Raw genomic sequence first — 23,488 nt, forward strand, 5'->3', positions numbered from 1 at the left:
TGAACGATCCGATTTACATTTCTATTAAAAGTAACATGCATGGTAATAAATTAGAGAGAGAAAGCGGGATAATCAATGGAGAAGTTTGTGTAATCAATGGGGCCCACAATAGTACACATTCCCTTCAATTGAGTTTGAAATTGGTTAAAGTTTTTGTTTCTTACATTTAAAACCTACCATTAATAGTAAAGAAATTTATGCTTTTCAATGTTAAATTCTCTCTCCTCCTTTCTGATTGCTAAATTTCCCTTCAATTTTCCATTAACCGCCATACCAATCGTTTTCTCTCTCTACTTTGGTAACTTTCTTTATATTTATTTTCATCTTAATCTCTCCAACATATATTGTTTGTAAAATCTAAATCTCTTTTATTAAATTCTTAATTTAGTTCTTTTAGATTAGAAAAAGGACTGAAGTTTATACTCTATAAATATGGGTTTTTACGACTTTGAGATTCAATAGTCTTCGTCTTCATTCTTCAATTTTACTTGTACTTATATACATGGCACCAAAAAAATATAAATCTGGAAATTTGAAAAGGCATGAGAAAGAAAAAGAAGAAAAATAATTCAATCACAAAGGGGAGTTCTTGATAAATTCATTATTAGAGAACAACCAATTCCGTCTGAAGTGTTAGTAGTTGAAGAAACAAATGAAGCATCAACTGAAGTCCGTGTAGAGAACGAAAGTAACAATGATCATGATATGATTCATGGGGACAGTTATGAAAATATCGTTGTTGATGAAGAGAGTGATGGCGATATTCCAACTGAAGAATTAGTAGTTGAGGAAAATAATGAAGAATCAACTGAAGTTCGCGGAGAAAACGAAAGTAATGATGATGATATTCCTAATCATGATTTCAATGACTTCGTTGATAAACCAACTGATGAAATTCCGGATAATATCTATGATCCAAGAATTTGGGATAGTCTTGATGGAAAATTGAGAGATCTGCTAGCTGAAAAAGGTCCTGTTAGAGACCTATCAATCAAGAAAGGTCTTAAAGATAAGGCAAATAAACGTTTTTCATCAGAATTTTACACAAGGCAATTATCAAACGGAGAGAAAAACGATAGAGTTTGGCTTGTGTACTCAAAAGATATTGATAGAGTGTTCTGCTTTTGTTGCAAATTGTTTAAGAAAAAATTATCAAAAAATCAGTTAGCAAATGATGGTTATGGAGACTGGAGACATCTTACTGAGAGGCTTAAAGAACATGAACTTAGTAGTGACCACATAGCTAACATGGCCACCTGGATTGGGTTGCAGCTTAGATTTCAAAAAAATCGTACTATTGATCAAGTTGTACAAGACTCAATTCAGAAAGAAAAAGAACATTGGAAATTATTGTTACAAAGGTTGATTTCAATAGTAAAGTACCTTTCAAAATATAATCTTGTATTTTGTGGAACCAACCACAAAATTGGTCAAGAGTCTAACGGAAATTTTGTGGGTCTTGTTGAGATGTTGGCAGAACATGATCCATTGATGAAAGAACATCTCCGTCGAATTCAAAATAGTGAAATTCGAAATCATTATCTTAGTAATGTTATTCAAAATGGGTTAATAGAACTATTATCTTCTAAAGTTAGAGGTGCAATCCTTAAAAAGATTAGAGAAGCTAAGTATTTTTCTGTTATACTCGATTGCACACCTGATATCAATCACCAAGAATAAATGACTTTGATTTTGAGGTGCGTGGATATGTCTGCTAGCTTAGTAAAATTAGAAGAATATTTTGTACAATTTTTAGTTGTTAATGATACATCTTGATATGGACTCTTCGAAGAATTACTATCAGCGTGAAAGAGTTTTGATCTTGAGATTGATGATGTAAGAGGTCAAGGATATGACAATGGATCAAATATGAAAGGGTGCAAACAAGGTGTACAAAAAAGACTTTTAAATATAAATCCGCGAGCATTCTACACTGCGTGTGGTTGTCATAGTTTGAACTTAACTCTGTGCGATATAGCAAGTTGTCACGGTAAAGCTAAAGATCTATTTGGAGTACTGCAACGAATTTATTCTTTCTTCGCGAATTCCACAAAACGTTGGCAAATTTTAAAGATAATTTAAAAGGAGTTACTCTAAAACCGTTGTCGACTACACGGTGGGAGAGTCGTGTTGATAGTCTTAAGGCAATCATAACGCAACCTCTACAAACCAGAGAAGCTTTACTTCAACTAGGAGAAAATGAGAATGACCCAAAAACAAGTAGTGAAGCAAAATCAATTGCAAGATTTGAACTTGGTAATTTCGAATTCTTACTAAGTCTTACTATTTGGTACAAGTTATTAGTAGCGGTTAATAAGGTTAGCAAGCGCTTGTAGGCAAAGGACATACATATTGACATTGCTATAGAATTAATAAAAGGATTGATTGTGTATCTGAAGATGTATAGAGAAACTGGATTTGAAGTGGCCATGGTTAATGCTGAGAAAATGGCTATTGAAATGCAAATTGACCCAGATTTTTCTAAGAGGCGTGAAATTCGTCGAAAAAGACATTTTGATGATACTGGTGACGGATCATCGCAATTGGTTTCACATTCAGGTAAAGAAAATTTTAGAATTCATTATTTCACTTTATTAGTAGATCAAGCTATTGGCTCATTGGAGAGGAGATTCGAGCAATATCAAGACTATGAGAAAAATTTTGGCTTTTTGTTGAGACCTGAAAAGCTACGCGAGTATCATGTAGATGACTTAAAAGCTTGTCGTCATAATCTTTCAAATAGTTTGAAGAGCGGAGAACATTCTGATGTTGAAGCAGATGACTTATTTGTGGAGTTGAAACTCTTACAAGCAATTTTGCCAGAAGAAATTACCAAAGCTAATGAAGTATTAAATTTTTTGAAGAAGATGAATTGTTTTCCAGCTAGTAGCATCGCTTACAGAATTTTATTAACTATACCCGTTACAGTTCCATCTGCAGAAAGGAGTTTCTCAAAGTTAAAGCTTTTAAAGTCATAATCAAGCATGTTGCAAGACAGACTTAATGAATTAGCTTTGCTTAGCATTGAAAGTGGCTTCCTAGACACAATTGATTACGAAGGTTTAATCGATGATTTCGCTTCAAAAAATGCAAAGAGAAAAAATTTCAAGTGAAAATTGTTCTTTTAAATGCTTTGAAAAATATATTGAAATTCGAGTAATAAACAATCCATTATCTTATTGTGGTCAAATTATTTTGAATTTATTTGTTATATGTTTTCTATAAAAAAAAAAATACGTTTCGTTATACAAGGGGCCCCAACAAAAATTTGGCATTGGGCCCCGAAATTCTCAGCCACGGCCCTGTATATTTCTCCCGTCACTGAGATCACAGTTAATATTTATATTTGGTCGAACAACGTTAAAAATGGTATTTAGCTGTTGATTTTTAAAATTCTATGTATGCATATTGGTTGCTAATACTATATGTATATCTTTTCACACCTTCACATTGTTTTTTCCTCTTTATTTTAAAAAAGTAACGTTCTTTTGTCTCACAAACACTCTTCATCTTCCATGTAAAGGTATTGTTTCTTGTGGGCATCTTCGACAATTAATATTTCGACGCCACCAAGATGCTTTCAAACGAGCTTAAAAACATTTCAAACAAGTTTCCTTTTGTCAGTAACGAAGCCAATGGACCACATGGAAAGAGGAAAAAAGATGAATTTGAAACACAAGACACGTCTTTACCGTCTGTTAATTGGTCGTCCCCGACTTTGTCATCGGTGGCATCATCACCATCCACTAATGTGCCAACATCACCATCCATTAATAGACCACCATCCCCTGAATTATCGTCTTCGTCTTCATCATCAGTGAACCACACTTCACCTCTGCATGTTGTTAAGCCACCACCACAACACTCACACCGACCTCCAACCTATAACTACTTTCGTTGGCCGCCTTGCCCAAAATGTCACGCATCGTGTCATGATATCCGAAGCTTCAAGGACGTGAGTATGACGTACATGGTGATATGTTGTAAGAAATGCCAACGAAAGTACACAGTAATAAGTCGCAATGTGAAGACTAATAAACTAAGCTACTCTCCTGCACCACTATCATCTTCAGATTAACCATGGCATTTTCCTCTAACTCACACCCGACACTTCATTTTGTAGTCTTTTCCTTACTTTAGTCAACAAGGAAAACAATAATCTTATGTGTTTTTTGTTTAAATAAAACGTGGTTGTTGGTAGAAAATTCTCATTCGTTTCATCTAACTAACTTAAGTTTCTACCCTTCATGCTCTTACTTTCTAACGATAAAATTTTGAGTGGATTTTTTCAATATTATAATATTTTTTTGACTAACTATTACATTGAAGATACCATCATTTTTTGATGTTGTTGATTTTTCCTTCCCAATGTGTACTTTATGTGATGGTTGCCGATCATCCGCCATATAAATTAAAATTGTATTTGCAAACACTAAAAAATAAAATTTGATTTTATCCCTTTTGTTAAATGTTGTTTCAACCACTTACTAAGAATATATTCATAATTCATAATCCATATAACAAAACAGAGTTTCTTAGTGATGACTGGGACAAAATAAATGCAGCTGATTGGATAAAAAATTAATTAAGTTCGGTATAATTATTGAACAAAAATAATAGTATTAACTAGGTTCATAAATATTAATTAGACTTAATGAAATATATTTAGTGTAATTTAAGTTGGAAGATTTCTAAAAACGCTCCATATAATTGTTGTATTCGCCCTATTTCTACTCCGAAGCTCCCATTGATTCCTTGCATAGGGGCAGCGGTAGCAATATTTTAGGGCATTTTTGGTATTTCTTATTAAGTTATTCCACTGGACGCACCGTCTCTTTATCTCCCTTTAACACCTCCTTTATTCCTAAAAAAAACATACCTTATGTCTCTCCTTATTCCTCTGTTGATCTTCCTTGGAAAAATAACGTATTTCACTGGGTTCTCTTTCTCATCTCATCCATCTTACATTATGTGTTTCACTCGAATCTCCTACTATTTATTTTTAATTCTTTCAAATTAATCACCATAACAGACGTCCCTTAATATTTCTTTGACGGTTATTTCTCTTTTCCTTGTTTTTTTTTGTTGTAACAACTCTTCTCTCTCTTAAAAAGACTTTAATGTTTAAATATCTTATTTAATTTAGCAGTCTGAAACCTTTAATTGTCCACTTTTTACCACCACCAGTTACAGAAGAATAAGCTATTTCTTTGAATCATTGCATTGTTGGTGCTCATCCATCACTATATAAAATGGAGTTTGGCTTCAGAGTTCCACTACTCTTCTTCCATAATTTGCAGTCACGAAAATATATTTCGGTTTAATTGGTTTGTCTCCACGAGAGTTAACATTAGGTTGGAGACTGATTGGTTTAGTTATTTAGTATACAGAAGATGGCAAGGGAGTTCTCTGTTTGAAGCCACAATTATCATTTCTTCATGTTGGAGTCAAATGTTGATTGGTGGTTTACAGTTTTATTAGTTTTTGTATTTTTATTTTCTTTTTTTTGTGGTTAAGCATACATGTTTATTTGGTTATTCTGGCTGGTTAGGCGTCATCTTTGAGACATATTGTTTGAGTAAGATGTGGGCCTCTACTTTGCTTGGTAAAATAATAAGCTTTTCTTGTGGTTGTGTTCCTTTTTCATATTCTAACAAATAACGTCGTGAGTTCCCAAAAGATTTGCCATTTTGGTGTTGTTTTTGTATTTTAAGTCATTTTCATTCTTGTCCGTTACCTAAATTCCAATTTCAAAGTGAAAACTTATAAACTATATACAAGGCGTACCCATTTTTAAGAATCGAGGTATGCCATTCTAGCATATTTGGGTTCCTTTTACTCGAATTCTAAAGAGGAGGTTAGATTAGAAAAGCAATTAAATTACTTGACATTCCAAAAGAGACAAAGGTAAGAAAGTGTTCTCCAACCAATAATGCCGCTGAATTTTCATTCTTTCTTTTCTGTAATCTACTATCTTTCGTATACAATATCATCTGATGAGGTATCATCTAATTCGTCTTGTACTTTTATTGGTCACAATTGAGTGAATACAAGAGTGTTATGTTAATAAGGAGAAAATGTGATCTAAACTACGATATCATGATGTTTATCCCAATAAGCAATATATACTATCATATTGTGTATAAGGGACCAGGAAAAGGTTGGCACATTAAAGTACGAGAATGAAGTTACCAAAAAAAGTGTAAAAGAACGATTCGTCAGGGCTCCAACTTCAAACATGGAAGGGATGCAACTATATTTGTGCGCAAATATATCTATATGGGTGAAGATAGTACGAATATGGTGTTCAAAGTCTCAAACGAGTTTGGAATCAAGTTCTTGACTCAAGTTTAAATTTATAGCAAATTCCATTTTCAATAAAATCGTTTTCATTTATGTTTTCTAATTACAAAACATGTATCCCCCGTTTTATTTTCAAGAATCTTGTGTGGGCATAGAATTAAAATGCTTTAATGCATATCACGCAACTTTTCTTCTAATTGCCCTATTTCAAAAATTCTCTGTTGTTTTTCTCTTAATCCTCCCACTAATCATTTTCATATTATATAGTATCGCGCGATCGTTACGTTATTATTAATACCCTGCAATCTTTACGTTGTTATATGGTACTTATATCTTCAATTACTTTTTAACATTTTGTTTTCTTTTGTCGACGATAAACTCCGGAAGAAAGGAGATTTTGTTTTCCTTCAAGCATAACTATAATCACACAATAAATTGGATTCTCACCGTGCCGGAGGCACGGGTTATACCTAGTATATAACAAAACAGAGTGGGTTTTGATGATTAGGACAAAATAAATGCACCATGCTGCTTACTTGGACAACCATGTGGACATCTGACTAGTACGAAGTAAACGAGGAGGATGCTACCCTCTAATCTAAGGTGGATCCTAATCCTTGATGTAATCCAACACCCCATCTACTGCCGCACCTTCTGCATATGAGCTGAAACCAACGCCAAAACCCCTCATCTCACTTCGTGCCCGATGGTGTTCCTCCGTGAACCTGCTGCTTCTTCATTATGTCTTCCATTTATTCTTCTTATGTATTTGTCTCTTCTCATCCAGTTACTCTTTGCATCCTTATATCAGAATCTTCAGGATGAATTCAAAAAGCCGGAATCAACAACCACTATTCCTTATGAAGAGTTAAGGAAACTGGAATCAACAAAGAAGATAAGGGTAAAAAACTTATGAAACAGTTACAAATCCTTTTTCTGCTTTACTTTTTTCTTCATCTTCTTATATTCCTTAATTCCCTCCCCATTTCTCATGTGTTCTTCTTAAGTGGTGGTGGTGAAAATTTATATAAAGATATAAATTTTATTTTCCCATTTGTCATTTTAACATCCAATTTGGATTTTGCTTCCTGCACCAAAGCTTATTATAATTTACCCATCCTATGAGAATCTGAAATTGGTGTCAAGATGTTTGATAAAATGCCTCAACTAGAACATGGGAAAAAGAGGAAGGTGTTTTGAAGGAAAAAGAAATAATTGTAGCAGTATTACTCAAGATGATTAAAGCGTTCCTGAAGGTGATATTACGAGAACCAATACAGATCCTAATCCTGTAACTTGAGATCAAAGTAAATAACATTGATCTTTTGTTTTGTTTATTGGTTGGCTAATGATCAAATTCTGGTTGCATTCTTAAAATTTACAAAATATATGTTTATCTCACATGTAAATCAAATTTTCTTTGATTCCAATTTCAGAGTTTACTGATGGTCTTCAAGCACTGGCGGCGATAAATTTAAAAAAATGGTTTTCATTTTTTTTCGAACAGTAAAAGAATATTGTGTTCTCTCCATCATTTTATTATTTTGTCAAGGTAGTAATTTGTTTTTTTCCCTTAGTCAATATTGTTATCTCTCTCCTTCTTTCTTGAGGTACAAATTGATTGGTCTAAGATGATACTAAGCATTCCATCCCATTATGAACTATGAGCCCCATGAAATCCTTCAGTTTGTTAGATCTTCTTGTTGGTTTTGTCATTTCTTCTGAGGTCTCTAAAAAACGATCACCCTATTTAGATTTCTCAATCCTCCCCTTCTGATGGTATTCATCCATAAGCACCAATCATTTTCCAATTGTAGTGTCTCTATCAGTTTCATTCAGTCTCATCGCCAAAACCCTTCTCTCTTCTCTTGAACTCTAATTAAAAGAAAACTATGTTAATTGAATCTGCAAAGTCAATCCTTCCTTTTTGATGGTCTTCCTCCAAAAATTCTCCGCTTCATTATCTCTTTCATCATCGCCTCTCTTCCCACCTCTGCATAAAACATCGATGCTTTCATTTTCAAAAGTGAGATCAAGCTACCCAATCGTGCAATTTCGACAGAGTTCTCAACACGTATGACCCTTCAGTTAAGTAAATTTTTCCTATTTATTTTTACCTTACATTGATTTTGCAACTTTCATTTCCTAATTTTATCTGAATGATATTAGATATTTTGCTTTGATATGGAACTTTGATTCTTCACTAGGCTTGAAATTAAGGTACAATATTGTTGGCAACTTTCTTTTAGTTCATGGTATATTTGTGGATGACATTCAATCTCCCTTTCAATGAAACGATAAACTTCCCTATATGTCAACCATTGCTCCTTTCCTGGAAAGCTGCACATCTCTCTTTTTATTTGCTATTGCATTGGGTTAGTTAACTCTGCAATTTTCATCTTCTTCTTTGCATTGGGTTAGTTCCTCTTCTGTTTTTTTTTTCCGTTTATTCATTTGTTAATTCTTGCTTATGGCTAGGGTAGAAGTGAAATTATATCATAATCTCTTAACTTTTACCTGATTTAGTTCATTTCTTTATGTTTTGAGAGTTCCTAAAATTAGGGTTCCTGGAATCTCTTAACTTTTACCTGATTTAGTTCATTTATTTGATACATCTATGCTAACAAATTTGTTATCAGCATTGAGCAATGACAGAGTGTTAGAAACCGAAAATGGGTCTCCTTGATGAGTTGCGACTGGAATACTTTCAGGAGCTCTTTTCTCAGTTGCAGTTATCGAATCTTCTAATCTACTTCGTATGTAAATTTTTCTTTTCTTTTCTTTTTTTTTTACATTTGCTGATGAATTATAGAATTCGATCTCCATACTTGAAATCTTTGTGAAGCTCTTTAATATTCAGATAAGTTAATGTTATTGTGGGAGATAATTGGTCTGGATACGCTTAATCCAGTTAAATGTCGGGTATTCAGAGAGTAGAACATTTCAAATCTATCAATAACCATCAAAAGAGGATTTATGAACTCGACGTCAGTCTGTGGTTCCTTGAGAACGAGCTAATAGTCGGATCTATCGTGTATCTATTAGTATCAAATACTCCTTTCATGGTATTACTCTAAGTTGCATCATAAATTACTAATAGTTCTTTTGCTGCTCTTTTCATGGTTGCAGGTACTACTTGTGGCACAATCTTTACACCCGCTACATTTTTTAGGGGTTCAAGTCCAGCTGTTGGAATGAATGAATGGACCTTGGAGGAGGTATAACAATGACATATGATTCCTTTCTGAACAAATTTAGAGAGGAGATAACATACCATAAGGACATGTGAAGAAATAGCTCAGGTATCTTTTGCTTACTCTAGGGATATATATCATTGAAAATCCTCGGAATGTTTATATGATGATACTGCAAATCAGGTGTTGTAGCTTGAGAAGATCTTATTCGATGAATATAAAACAAGCAATTGTAGAGGTGATCTTTTATGTAATCCCGAAGTACGCTTTCGCCTCGTGATCTGCTATATGTTTAAGATGTTGATTGTTTTATGAATTTAGGGCAGATGAGGAAATCTAACTTCTTAATGGGTAGTTTGCTGCTGAAATTTTATTTATGCTAACACATTGGTGATATGATTGCTCTCTTTCGTCTTCACTTTCCTTTGTTCTTTTTCTGTTTTAGCATGTGGGTTTGAATTGAAACAGAGAATGAAAACATGATTTGATTAATTTCCATATATTGTTTGATCGCCGAAAAGATGGCTACTTTGTATTACTGAAAACTGTGAGGTGAGTGAGGTCAACCATTAAAAGTTGACCAACATGCTCAGTCATATATATTTTATTACATGTCCAATCCTTGAACTATTAGATTGCATCACTTTGTGCTTAATATATTCATAAATTTTCTTTCATCATCCCCTGAAATGTCATTTTGCTAGGGTTGAATATCAATCAAGACACAATACCGGCGCGTCTTCATCTAAGCAGCTGATTGCAACGCTATCACTTCATGTGCACTCTGTCTACTATCGAGATGGGATATAGAACATCTCGTCATCGCACTTAGGTACTAATAACCAAAAGGTTCTTATAACATCATATCATTTTATTCTGTTGAAATCCTTATTGACCATTCACACACACGTATTTTTTCTTAGTTCCGCTCAATCTTAGAATTATGAAACTCAATACCTAATGCATTTACTGTGCATCAGTTGTTGGATTTATGTACCTTAGAATCTTAACTATAAAATTATCTTCAAGTTTGTTCTTTTATACTTGGGTTAGTTCATCTAATACCTGACTAGGTGTGCTTTTACAATGGTTGAGATTCTAATTGGTTCATGTTATTTATGTCTTCAAAAGATGAACTTGTATGTACTCATTGTGGATTGGCATATAAATTCCCTAACTTCACAAATAGATGGCTTGAGTATATCATGGGTCTCATAGTTTGATTTAGTTTTTAGTTTGATTTTTCCAGTATTTTTGGATTTTCTATTAAACTTGGGTGTGGTTCAATTCTGTGTCACTTTCTTTGTTTCGTATAAATCATTTCTCTTTTTTTTAATCAAGTGAAGAAATTGATTTCGTATTATTTTGGGCCTATTTTTTTTCGTGAAGCATATGTTTGAAGCCTAATTAAGCAAAGGTAAAAAAAAACAATATGTTCTCAATTACATACGGAGTCATTGTAACTGTAGAAACCAACCTTCAGCACTGAGTCAAGAGTTACAAATTTCAATAAAAAAAAAGTCACAAGGTACAATATTGTCTCAGACTCTCACAGGAAGGATAAATGATAAAGGCATTTTCAAAAGAAACAAGAATAACTGAAGTTGTATCTGGCCTGATGTTAGTATTCTCCTTACATATCCTTTTAGCATTCCTATATCTCTTACTCTAATGGTTCACAACTTTGTAGGTTCAAGGCATGCACTAAAACATCCTGTAAATGTTCAAAGCATTTTTTTTCGTTGAAAAGGGCATTTTTGTTTCCTTTGTAAGAGATGCGCGTAATAGGATGGGGAAGAAAGAGGTCTACCAGCAAATTGCTGCTATATATCTTGGTTTCGTTTGGTTATCGTCAACATCGACTTTGTGAGGAGATGCCTTGCCATCTTCTTGTTGATATTTTCTCAAAGAATACTGGTTGAGATCAAAGAAGACTCTAATTTAATTTATCTTGTTTTGCTACTATTTTCTCATTAATTCCTTTACTATGTTTCTAATGTATCAACTATCACCTTTTCCTTAAACACAACTATGAGAACAAATGGATTTTAATAGACTGTGTACAGCTATAATGGCCTTTTCCGTGCCCTTAGGGCACGGGTTATACCTAGTTCATATACGAATCACTAACTTTATGTTCTTTAGTTTGTTGCAGTGTTTTATATCATAAACAAAGTTGGTATTCTAGAGAGCTACCTTTTACAACATTCAGACACATTTCAAGCTTGAGGTACGGTAATTATCTTTCTCATCCTGACCACTATAGATAAGGAATATATAAATGTTAGATACATTTTTACTACCGTTTCCAATTTTTAATCATTTTCATATCAGTTTTTTAACCAACACAAACCATAAGTTTACTCTGTTAGAATACCTCTATATTAGTCCCACGTCTCAATAACATATCTCATAATGACATACACTACAAAAATCCGGCCCTTTTGTAACGCCTATTTGTAACGGCTGTGACGTAAGCCGTTACAAATAAGTCAGATATAACGGCTGTCAGCTTGCCGTTATAAAACTTGGCTTATATATAACGGCTCGTCCCTTAGGTAGCCATTATAAAAAACCCAATTGAGTTGGCGCGGAAGTTGACGCGTACATTTTTGTTATTGTAACGGCCTTCGTAAAATAACTCCGTTACAAAAAAGTTTTAAAAGTACAACCCTGGGACTTTGTGTTATAACGGATACCAAGCCGTTACAATATCGTGTAGTTGTAACGGGCTTTCTATTTTCTGGCCGTTATAACATCTTTAAGCCCTAATTTCTAAAATCAGGAACTGTTCCCTCTCTTTCCCGTTCGTTTTTGCAGAGAGAGAGAGAAAGCGAGAGAGAGAAAGAACAACTGCAAGGAGGAATCGATCCCACCACACCAGCAAGGAGGAATCGATCCCACCACACCAGCAAGGAGGAATCGATCCCACCACACCAGCAAGGAGGAATCGATCCCACCACACCAGCAAGGAGGAGTGAGAACAAGGATTTCTCGTGAGTTTTTACTGTCGATTCTGGTGAGTTTGAACTATCTCTCTCAAGAATTTCTGCAGGGCAACTAGGGTTTTATAATAAATAGATTAGATCTTATAGAATCAGTAAATCAGTAATGGCTTTTGATATGCTAGTTGTTGATGATCGGATCCCTCAATCAGTTATTTTATTTCTAACACTGATTATTCTTTGATTTTTAGGGATTTCTGATAGGGAGACTTCTCAAATCTACACCAAACCAGCAAGAAGGGGGTTTGATCTCTTTGTCTCTCTTCGGGTTCTTCACTTTCTCTCCCAAGGATATGGTTGAGCTGTATGTAGCTGTTTCAAAGTTTTGGTTCTTTTTATTGTTCTATTTTCGAAGTCAGATATGACTATAGATTCTGAATAATTGATTCTGAATAGCTTGTTTCCTTTCATAGACATGCTTTTAATCAGTAGACTGATTAATGCTCGATCTTGTTATATACTTCCTTTTAATGGATGTTTTAACAACAATACCTTTTCTTCCCCAATTCTTCTTCTTGCTATTGAATCACTCTATAATGCTTTAATAGTAGCTTCAAATCTTCATATCCAAATCAAAATATCAACTCCTCATATCTCACTTCGCACGACCATGTGATATTGGTTGACTTAAGCACTTAGCTACTTGATTGAAAGGCATTAGAGAGACAAGAGCACAACATCTCCTACCATCTAAGCATAGTGTACAGATTATAACATTTTCGTTAGTGTTTCATCATGTGATGGTTAAATCTATACTGTTGTTGGCTGTTTGTATTTGGTTGTTTTACCAAATTAAGCATAAGTATGACAAAGAAGAATACATTTGATGAAAACAAGTCGAAAATCTCGGAAAAGATAGAGAACAGTCTGTTTCTTAATGTTGCAACTTCAGTAGCTTTTGTCATTGTTCTTTATGTTGTTCTGTTTATGAAGTCAAATCTGACTTCAGGTTCGAATGAACAACTTAGATTTCAAAATATTTGTTTTTGGCTGAATCTTGATGCTTATAGATTCTGAATCTTGATGCTTCATTTTAGATATCTAGATTAAACACTGAAAATTTCAATTATCTTTTACTTAGAAAACTCGGAGCGAAAATCTATGGCTCAATATCGCAATGAGGTAGCATTTTCAGTTTCATTTAAGCTTTTTGGTTCAATTCAATTACATATCGTACCTAAAATGATGATTTTCATTTACTTTTTACATTGCAGTATAAAAAGAAGCATGACACTGTGGCTAGTAGATTTCAAGTTTTCAAGACAACTAGATTAAGAAGTGATGGAAATTATCGCAATGAGGTAGCATTTTCAGTTTCATTTAAGTTTTTTGGTTCAATTCGATTACATATCGTACCTAAAATGATGATTTGCATTTACTTTTTACATTGCAGTATAAAAAGAAGCATGGCACTGTGGCTAGTAGATTTCAAGTTTTCAAGACAACTAGATTAAGAAGTGATGGAAATTATGTTAACCAAGACACGGCAAATTTAGTCGTAAAGTTTTAATCAAACTTAATTAATGTTTTTAGTTCATATAACGTGCTTTTGGTTAATCATATCAAGTGTTTTACATTAACAGGAGAAGTTGGATGGAGGTTTGGAGCAGCAGCGAAGTGAGAACACCTCAGAAGGCGAGTTTTAAAAAGCCAAGTTCTAGTGGCCTTTCAATTCTTCAAAACGAAATGGCAAACTCAGAAAGGAAGTTGATCAGCTTAGGGAAGACCACACTGCGATGCGTGAAACGATAGAGAGACAAGCTAGAGATATGGCTGCAGTGATGGCACTCTTGAACCAACAACGACAACCACCTACTTCAGAATCTTCACAATCTAGGTAAGCTTTTATCCATCTATTAGAAAACTGATAATTATTAGGTTAGAAACACAATTGCCGAGTAAGTTAAAAAAACAAAGTTCAATTGCTTGTTATTTTATATGTGCTGAACGTGTATTCTAATACTGAGGTTCTGATATGTACCCTCACCATTTGCAGCAGCAACTCTAATGAAGCCCATGGAAGCTGAGATCGACCTTGTGGTGCGCATCACAGTGGGAATTACTCAACATGACATGGTAAAGTATATAAACTTGTTCTGCTTTCATGTTCTTGTTCTGCTTTCTATTACAAAACCAACGACTTTTTATTACCTCATAAACCTTAATGCCTGATAATACAACCGAATGAAATATGAGATAAACAACCATTAGGGAAATCAGACAAGAGTCCTACAACAGTCGACCTTGAGTTCATTTCGTAGGATCCACCAAACTTTCCTAACTCAAACTCGTAGCATTAGAGTCAAAAGAACTAGTACTACTAGTTATTAAACTTATTAGTTATTGAATACATGTTGTCTTGACCGAGACCGAGATCAACTACACAGTCACTTATACTCTATACTGTTATGTTTTATTGATTTCTAACTAGCATTTTCTGATTTATTGATGCTGGATTTGAAATATTAGAGCTTAATCGAATTAGTGTTTCCTCTTATACTCGATATTGTTATCTCTTATACTCGTAGCATTAAATATTGATTCTCTTTTTCTTTTATTTCTTTTTCAGGATGAGAAAGACAAGAAAAATTGAGATCGTTGGAGCTTAGTCGAACTAGCATTTATTTACTAATGTTTTGGTTAATTTGAATCATTTCTTTTTAGTTTAGTTCTTACATTTATGTGTTTAGGAAGTACTATGAAGTGTTATATATATATATATATATATATATATATATATATATATATATATATATATATATATATATGAAATCAATATTAAGAGTATGAAATCAATATAATGTGTTTTGTTTGATAATTTGTTTTAGTTTGAGTTATCTTGTTTCAGTTTTCTGATTTTCAAACAGGACAACAGTAAAAGCTGTAAAATATTGCCGCTGGATACCACAGAATTTAACAATTTTTTTTTTCAGAAATGAGCTACTTGTAACGGCCAAAGTTTTAAATCTGTTACAAATAGTAACATTTGTAACGGCCTTTTGTGTCGAAGCCGTTACAAATAGGCATGCAAATTTGGCGCCATCATATTTCCCGCCAGTTTGATGAGCTCTTGTATAACGGTTAACCCACACAAAGCCGTTACAATTGTATTTGCAACGGGACTTTTTATAACGGCTCGTTTTTTTTATATAACGGTTTATAGCCGTTACAAAAGGCTTTTTGTAACGGCCTTTCGAGCTATTTGTAACGGTTACGGCCGTTATAACTGTGACGTGTTTTTGTATTGATAAGAAGTTTTTCATTATTAGTGCCCCCATACCGTATTTATAACCCATGCCACCAAATAAAAGTGATCTTAAGGTTTGTGTATTTTCATTAGGTTTGTTTTCCACTATTGGTTAGACCATCATTTCCCTTAATAACATTTTATAAATAATCATACCCAATTTTATGTAGAAAATGAAGAGGAAATGTGTGTCGGATCAAAAACCAAGAGTTAAGTTCTGTAAAGAAAGAATTACCTTCAAAAGAATTACCTATCAAGGCCCTAAGTCCTCACCTAAAAAGATGGACAGTGAAAGTCAGAGTAACAACAAAAGGTCCCCTCAGAACCTACGCAAATGCCCGCGGATCAGGGAAATTGTTTTCATTTGACGTCTTAGATTCCGAATGTGGTGAACTACATGTTACCTGTTTTAACGATGTAGTCGACAAATTCTACGCTGATATAGAAGCTGGGAACGTTTATTTGATATCTAATGGAGTATTGAAATCTGCCTCGAAAAATTATAATCACCTGGGAAATAATTACGAGTTATATCTAGAAAAATACTCTAAAGTTCAGAAATGCCTAGAGGATGACCTGTCTATACCTAAACATCATTTCATGTTCTTACCCATAAATGAGATTGAAACGGTGGAACCTAATGCATTTGTTGATATAATTGGGGTTGTTTCGTATATAAATGTCATTAAACCTGTAACGAAGAAGGATGGTACTCAAACCCAAAAAATGACTTTATGGTTAAAGGATAGTTCTGGCTATACTGTAGAACTAACTTTATAAGGTAAATACTGCGATGAGGAAGGTCATAGGATCCATCATATGGTCGATTCTGGAGTATTTCCTGTTTTGTCTGTGAAGTCTGGAAGAATTTGCAATTTCAATAGAAAATCAGTTGGAATGCTCCCATCAAGTCAATTGTTTGTGGACTCAGATATTCTATAAGACCGTGAATTAAAAAAATTGGTTTACCACAACGGGAAGCAATGCTCCGTCCATACAAGTATCGAAGGGTTTCTCAGGAACGTTTAATCCATGTCGTACCCATATATCCAAAATCAAACATGATCAACTTGAAATCTCTGATAAACCGGACTTCATCATTATCAATGCCACAATTTCATCCATCAAGACTGAAAACTTCGCTTATAACGCTTGTCCCCTCATGGACGGAACTCGCCATTGTAACAAGAAGGTAATTATGAATGACGACTGTCAGTGGCATTGCCCTAAATGTGATAAGACATTTGCTGAATGCAACTTCAGATACATCTTGTAGTTAAAGCTGCAAGATCATTCTGGCACTATATATGCAACTGCAGTTCAGAAATCTGGTGAGGAGATAATGGGTATTTCAGCAGAAGATTTGTACAATCTGAAGAAGAGGATGAGGAACAGTTCAATTACACTATCGATAGTGTTATTGGGAAATATTACATCTTAAATCTCAAGGTGAAGGAGGAAACTTATAATGATGATAGGCAGGTGAAGGTAGTAGTGATGAAAGCAGAGAAATTAAATTACGGTATAGAGTCCAAGCTTCTTCTTGATTCAATGAATGTCATCGTCGCTGGCTCTAAATCTACGAAGTGAAGTTAGTCTATTTTTAATAGTGTTTTAATTGTTTCAATTTTAGAAAACTCTCTTGATTGACCTCATGTCATTTTTTTTTCCTTTATCAGTTTTAATTTTAATAATTGATTTGCAATAGTTTGGATTTATTTTGATATTCGAATATTTTCAAATTTTAAATGTAGTAAAAGCATTTTCATTGTCTGTGTGATGGGTGATCATTCGTAAAAACTTTATTCTTATCAGTTACCGTTGAAGTATTAGAAGACTGTGTAGTTTTCATTTGGCTCTACAAATTTTTCATATAATTTATTTAACTTTGGTGTTGCTACTAAGTATTTACCTTCTCAGTTAATAGATTCTAATATGACTCTTAAAATGTGTAATTGTTTCATTCACTTTAAATTACATTAACAATTGTTTCTCACTTGATACGCGTCTTTACGATATAATTGAATGCAATTAATATTTTTTTTTGCAGTTGTATTTGGTCTTCTTCTCGTAATCTTCTTCCATCAAATCCGATGAATAACTCCCCTCTTAGGCAATTAGCTAATATTGAGAATATTGCGTCAGATAACCCGAAATCGCCACAATTAAGTGTATGATTCTAAATGTTTTTGAAAAGTAATTTATTTAGTGTACGAATTAGTAAAGGTAATTATTGCTCATTCATTTGTTATTTAGCAGGCACGAACATTAGCTCAACGTCAAAGACGTGAAAGGGAACGTGCATCACGTTCGTTGACAGAGACGTCTGAAGTAGTTAACGCATCTTTATCGCCTTCTTCGGAGGTAAGATTTTGTACATACTTCTCATATTTAAAATAAATAATTATATTATAGATTCCAACTAATTTACTTAATATTAATGTAGAATCGACGTACATCTCAACGCATCCGTCGTCAGAATGAGATGGTGACACGTCATAGAATTGAAAGAACAGTAGAACATCAGTCTGAGGTATGTCAACAAATTATATATTTCTTTTAACCTTGATGCATAATACATTTAATTTTGTTTTCTTATATTTTCTAATCATAAAAATTACATATTGTCGGTATAACAGTAGCACCACCATAATCATATATATTGTTATACATTTAGTTCTATGAAGATATACAAATAACAAACATTCAAGTATCCTATCATCATATATATTCACTTGAATAGGGAATCATCACCACAAATGAGCATACACAAATGGCTAAGCGTGCAAGATTTAATGGTAGCACTTATGAAGAAGGTGAATCGTCTAGCCGCCCTCAAAATACGTTTGTTAATACGGTCAGTGAATATCCTCCACCGACACCTTCATTCGTAGAACGCACACCCACTGAGACACCGTCACTACCTGAGATTAATGGATGTTAAATGCTCCCATTGCAAAGCACTTCATTGGCTTGATGAAAAATTAGTTAACTCTCGTGCAAATACTCCATTATTTGGAACATGTTTGCAAGGAAAATTCGATTGCCACAACTGCGTGAACCCTTTTTGCCGTTAAAAGCATTGAATGATAGAATTGATGATAAATCTAAAGCATTTCGATGTAATATTCGGCGCTACAATGCATCAAATGCTTTCACAAGTCTTGGATGCAACTTAGAGCGCAGAAATTTTAATGGACAATGTCCTATCTCATTTGCTATACAGGGAGAATTGCGTCACAGGACTGGATCATTCATACAAGAAGATGGAACAACTCCCTCCTATGCACAACTTTATATTTATGATCCATCAATCGCTCTCAACATCCGTAGTCGTAGAAAAGATGACTTAGATGTTTCAATCTTCCAAATTATCCAGGACACTTTGGTAAATCATAATGTATTCTTCCCAATTTATCGTCAGGCTCACGCAATTTTAATGCAGTTGAATTCTCTAGACAAAGATATACCGGTTAGTCTGCAATATAGTGCATCAACTGATAGACGACGTTATAATGTACCTATAACTGAAGAAATTGCCATGATAATTCCTGGAGATGGTACTGAGGTAACTTCATCTCGTGATATTATCTTGCACTTGAATGGGGGTAATGAACTAATGAGACTACCGGATTGTCACCCTGCTTATTTGTCCTTACATTATATTTTGCTCTTTCCTTATGGAGAGTTGGGATGGGAACCCGAGCTAAAACAACGGGATGCAAAATTGACCCGGATAAGTAGAAAACGCCTAACTCAGATGTAGTTCTACATCTATCGTGTATTCCAGCGTCCTGATGAATATTCAACTGTATTAAGGGCATGTAATTTATTCCAGGAGTTTTTTGTAGATGCATGGGCCTTAATCGAGCAGAACCGTTAATATTGTATTAGACTTCATCAGAGCCAATTGCGTTCTGAACTATATAGTGGTCTCACAGATATTGCAAGTGATGGGCTGCGTCCTGATCAAGTAGGTCGCCGATTTATTTTTCCATCCTCCTGCACAGGTAGTAGTAGACATTTGTTTGGACTCTATCAAGTATCTATGACAATCACACGTTACCACTATCATCCAAATATTTTCTTAACAATGACTGCCAACCCTAAGTGGCCAGAGATAACAACTGCATTATTACCAAAGCAAACCGCTATTGATCGACCTGATTTAGTTATGCGTGTATTTGAGTTTAAGCGCAAAAAGTTAATGAGTATAATTAATAAAGATGGTGTATTCGGAAAAGTTGTGGCTCATGCTTACACAATAGAGTTTCAGAAACGTGGATTGCCCCATATGCATGCTCTCATTTTTCTTCAACAAAAGTACAAAATTCATACCCCTGCTCAGGTAGATAAATTGATTTCTGCAGAATTTTCAGATCAAGATACTGATCCCCTACTTTTTGATACGGTTAAAAATTGCATGATGCATGGTCCATGTGGTCTACGACATCCTACGTCACCGTGCATGATAAACGGAAGATGCTCAAAAAGTTACCCCCATAAGTTTGTGGATAAAACAACTATAGGGGAAGACGGATACCCAGTATATCGTCGCTGTAATGATGGTCGTGTTTTCATCGTTCGAGGTCATTTAGTTGATAATAGGGATGTGGTTCCTTATAATCCTCACCTCTCCAAATTATTTGATTGTCACATTAATGTGGAAGTTTGTGCAAGCGTGCGATGTGTTAAATATATAAACAAATATATTTATAAAGGAGATGATCGTACTACAATGGTTGTGGGCGCAATAGATGAGATTTAACAATATCTTGATTCTCGATATATTGCACCACCGGAGGCGGCGTGGAGATTATTTGGTCATTTACTGCATGAAGAATATCCATTTGTTGTTAGGTTTGCTGTGCATTTACCTGGTATGCATCATGTAATTTTCCAACCTATGGATCATCCTGATGTCGTTCAGTATGAAGCTGGTAACGAAATTTCCACTTTCATTGCTTTTTTCTTCCGTTGTGGCAAGGATGAAACTGCAAGAAATTACATTTATCAAGAATTTTCACAACACTATGTGTGGGACAAACAATCTAAATTGTGGGTGAAACGGAAAAAAAGTTTTGCAATAGGAAAAATATATTTTGTTAATCCTAATAAAGGGGAAGATTCTATCTACGGTTAATGTTAGTCGTTGTGAAAGGTCCAGTGTCATTTGAATCGTTACGTACAGTAAATGAGATGGTGTATGACACATTCAAATTTGCATGTATTGCCCGTGGACTTTTAGAAGATGATGGTGAATGGGTATTATGTTTAGAAGAAGTTGCGGTTATAAACACAGGTTACCAATTACGAAGATTGTTATCTATCATTTTATTAGAATGTACACCACTAAATCCGTCTTCTTTGTGGGATGAGTTCGCCCTAAATATTTGTGATGATCTCGCACATCAACTTCGTACTACACGAGGTATTACCGAACCAATAAACTCTCAAATACGAGATTTTGGATTAACCTCCTCAACGAAATCCTCTTAGAGTAAGGTAAAACTCTTAAAGATGATTTTCCATCTATGCCACAACCGCATCAACAATAGAATCAAATTTCAGGCAATCGATTAATTTGGGAACACATGCAACTAGAAGCATCAATTAATGAAACAGAATTGATTGCAAAAGTTGACCTTCTCAATAGTGCACAAAGACACGCTTTTGAGTCTATTATTCATTCTGTAAGTAACAATGAAGGATTATTATTTTTTCTCAACGGTGGGGCTGGTACAGGAAAAACATTTTTGTACAATACAACTGCAGCAACGTGTCGGAAAAATGGCAGCATAGTTATTACTGTTGCTTCATCCGGTATTGCATCTTTGTTATTGGTCGGAGGGAGAACAGTTCATTCAACTTTTCGAATTCCTCTAGATGTGCATGAAGATTCTATTTGCAACATTGTTAAGAAAACTGCACTTGCAGATCGACATTAAGATGTTGACCCTATCACAAAACATGCGGCTTTAATCGGAAGATGTTGACAATCAAATGTTTTGGACTTTTCTTCAACAGGTATGCTCCTTAGTGGGTTTTCATATTTAATTTTTTGAGATTTATATTATAAATTTTCACATGTTTAGATGGAATCGTTGTAGGTAGGGACAAATGACTCAGAAAATTTGCACTTACCTTCTTACCTAAATAGATGTCATACTCTGGTGGAATTCATAAATACAACTTATCCAGAGTTAAATATGGTTCAAAATCTTAAAATCAGTTATCTTACACAACGAACTATTTTGTCTGCACGGAGTGAAGATGTATCAACAATAAATACATCAGCTTTAAGCATAACTCCGGGCGAAATGATCACCTATATGTCTGCTGACAGGATGGATGAAACTGAAGATAACGATTACTCTTTAAGTTTTCGTTATCCAACCGAGTTCTCAATTCGCCTAATCCATCTGGATTACCTCCATTCAAGTTGCAGTTAAAAATTGGTTGTCTATTATGTTGCTAAGGAATCTCAAGATGGACTACGTAATGGGACTAGATTGATGGTTGTCAACTGTGCAACGCGAGTAATTGAAGCAAAAATTCTAACTGGAGATAAACGTGGTAACATGGTGTTTATTCCTAGAATCTCTCTAACACCAAGCTCTTCTGGGTTAAACATCCAATTCACTAGGCGTCAATTTCCTGTTCGATTATCGTATGCAATGACAATAAATAAGTCTCAAGGTCAGTCAGTCACACATGTGGGAATAGATCTGCGATTTCCAGTATTTAGTCACGGACAATTATATGTAGCTCTATCTAGGTGTACTAACAGCAAGAGGGTTCATATATTGTCTCCTGAACAATCAGATATCTTTAGTACAACTAATGTTGTTTATAATGAAGTTTTATTGTAATTCAATTTAAATATAAATTTTTGATAGCAAAACAATTATGTATTTGACTTTTATCATCTTTATGTAATAATTTTTAATATCAGACTTTTCTCTTTATTATTATGTAGCTAAGAAAATAATTTAATACTTCTAATGAACACAAAAAGCGCTCAATCTAACATGATTTGTTCACCCTCGCGTTAAATATACGTAACAAAACGATTAATCTGCACCGTTTACGTTTGTTAATCTACACCATCCAATTCTTCCTCCAACTCGACCAAAGTTCTGCTATCTTTCTCCTTCCAATACCTGATCGGTTCTTTAATACTCGAGATTAATGTGAAACCCTTACCTCTGCTATGCCTCCTTATCCTCCTTCCGTTACCAAATTCATTCTTCAATAGACGAGATTAATGAGGAACCTTTACCTACTCATATTAAAAGTGCATCCCTTCAAATCTCCAGTCTTACACCCATTCAACATAAGTTGGCTTTATACATTTTCAGTAATGGCGTCCGTTACGAAATTTGAAAAGCATTTCCATGTTGGTGTTCATCAAGGTTATACATTGGCTATATACTTCAGATATCCACACCTTTCTTCTTCTTCGCTTCTAGGTATTTATGGTAGTTCTTCTTTTATATTTAGGGTTGCCTGCAATTATCAACATTCTCTATTTGTTCGGCTTCTTTTAATCTCGACAATTCGGTTGGCTTCTCGACGGTAAACCATTTCACAGTATCTTTGATCTAACTTTGTTTGTTATGCGTTTCCCATTTTAATGTTTTTTAGTAAAAGAGTTTGATTTTTTGTCCACTAATCTTTGATCAAATATTTTCTTAAAAAGTGTTTGTTCGATTAAATATTAAAGTGAAGTTAAAATT

General features: G+C 34.3%; 3 protein-coding genes, 1 long non-coding RNA gene and 1 other non-coding gene across 10 annotated transcripts; all 5 read left to right on the plus strand.

Annotated features, from left to right (window-relative positions):
* The first annotated feature begins 705 nt into the window (after positions 1–705).
* On the plus strand, positions 706–1,680 carry LOC147557135 (uncharacterized). Its single transcript, XM_086658759.1, has one exon. It carries the CDS (start codon positions 706–708, stop codon positions 1,678–1,680), a length of 975 nt encoding a protein of 324 aa, XP_086514885.1.
* A 719-nt stretch (positions 1,681–2,399) lies between these two features.
* On the plus strand, positions 2,400–2,978 carry LOC147557136 (uncharacterized). The gene has a single exon (XM_086658760.1). It carries the CDS (start codon positions 2,400–2,402, stop codon positions 2,976–2,978), a length of 579 nt encoding a protein of 192 aa, XP_086514886.1.
* Positions 2,979–6,963: 3,985 nt separating this feature from the next.
* Positions 6,964–15,317, plus strand: LOC147557137 (uncharacterized). Of its 6 annotated transcripts, XR_015233864.1 has the most exons (14): positions 6,964–7,610; positions 7,740–8,523; positions 8,943–9,059; positions 9,433–9,605; positions 10,202–10,329; positions 11,643–11,727; positions 12,318–12,516; positions 12,694–12,806; positions 13,584–13,624; positions 13,717–13,803; positions 13,896–14,000; positions 14,086–14,339; positions 14,499–14,578; positions 15,072–15,317. It is a non-coding gene; the product is annotated as an uncharacterized LOC147557137 (long non-coding RNA). The 6 variants fall into 6 exon arrangements; XR_015233865.1 differs by lacking the exons at positions 6,964–7,610; positions 7,740–8,523; positions 8,943–9,059 and having other exon boundaries at positions 11,188–11,727; XR_015233866.1 differs by lacking the exons at positions 6,964–7,610; positions 7,740–8,523; positions 8,943–9,059 and having other exon boundaries at positions 14,502–14,578; positions 15,072–15,206.
* Positions 9,815–9,905, plus strand: LOC147557138 (small nucleolar RNA Z101). Its single transcript, XR_015235497.1, has one exon. It is a non-coding gene; the product is annotated as a small nucleolar RNA Z101 (small nucleolar RNA).
* Positions 15,318–19,842: 4,525 nt separating the features above from the next.
* On the plus strand, positions 19,843–20,517 carry LOC147557139 (uncharacterized). The gene has a single exon (XM_086658761.1). It carries the CDS (start codon positions 19,843–19,845, stop codon positions 20,515–20,517), a length of 675 nt encoding a protein of 224 aa, XP_086514887.1.
* Positions 20,518–23,488: the final 2,971 nt, after the last annotated feature.

Source organism: Eschscholzia californica, unplaced genomic scaffold, assembly GCF_041429995.1.
Source record: "Eschscholzia californica isolate CP2 unplaced genomic scaffold, dmEscCali1.0.p SCAF_2, whole genome shotgun sequence".
Classification (NCBI taxonomy): Eukaryota; Viridiplantae; Streptophyta; class Magnoliopsida; order Ranunculales; family Papaveraceae; genus Eschscholzia; species Eschscholzia californica.

Excerpts from the sequence above, each read along its gene's own strand:
- LOC147557139 (XM_086658761.1), top strand. The coding sequence starts at position 19,843 with ATGACTGCCAACCCTAAGTGGCCAGAGATAACAACTGCATTATTACCA.
- LOC147557136 (XM_086658760.1), top strand. The coding sequence starts at position 2,400 with ATGTATAGAGAAACTGGATTTGAAGTGGCCATGGTTAATGCTGAGAAA.
- LOC147557135 (XM_086658759.1), top strand. The coding sequence starts at position 706 with ATGATTCATGGGGACAGTTATGAAAATATCGTTGTTGATGAAGAGAGT.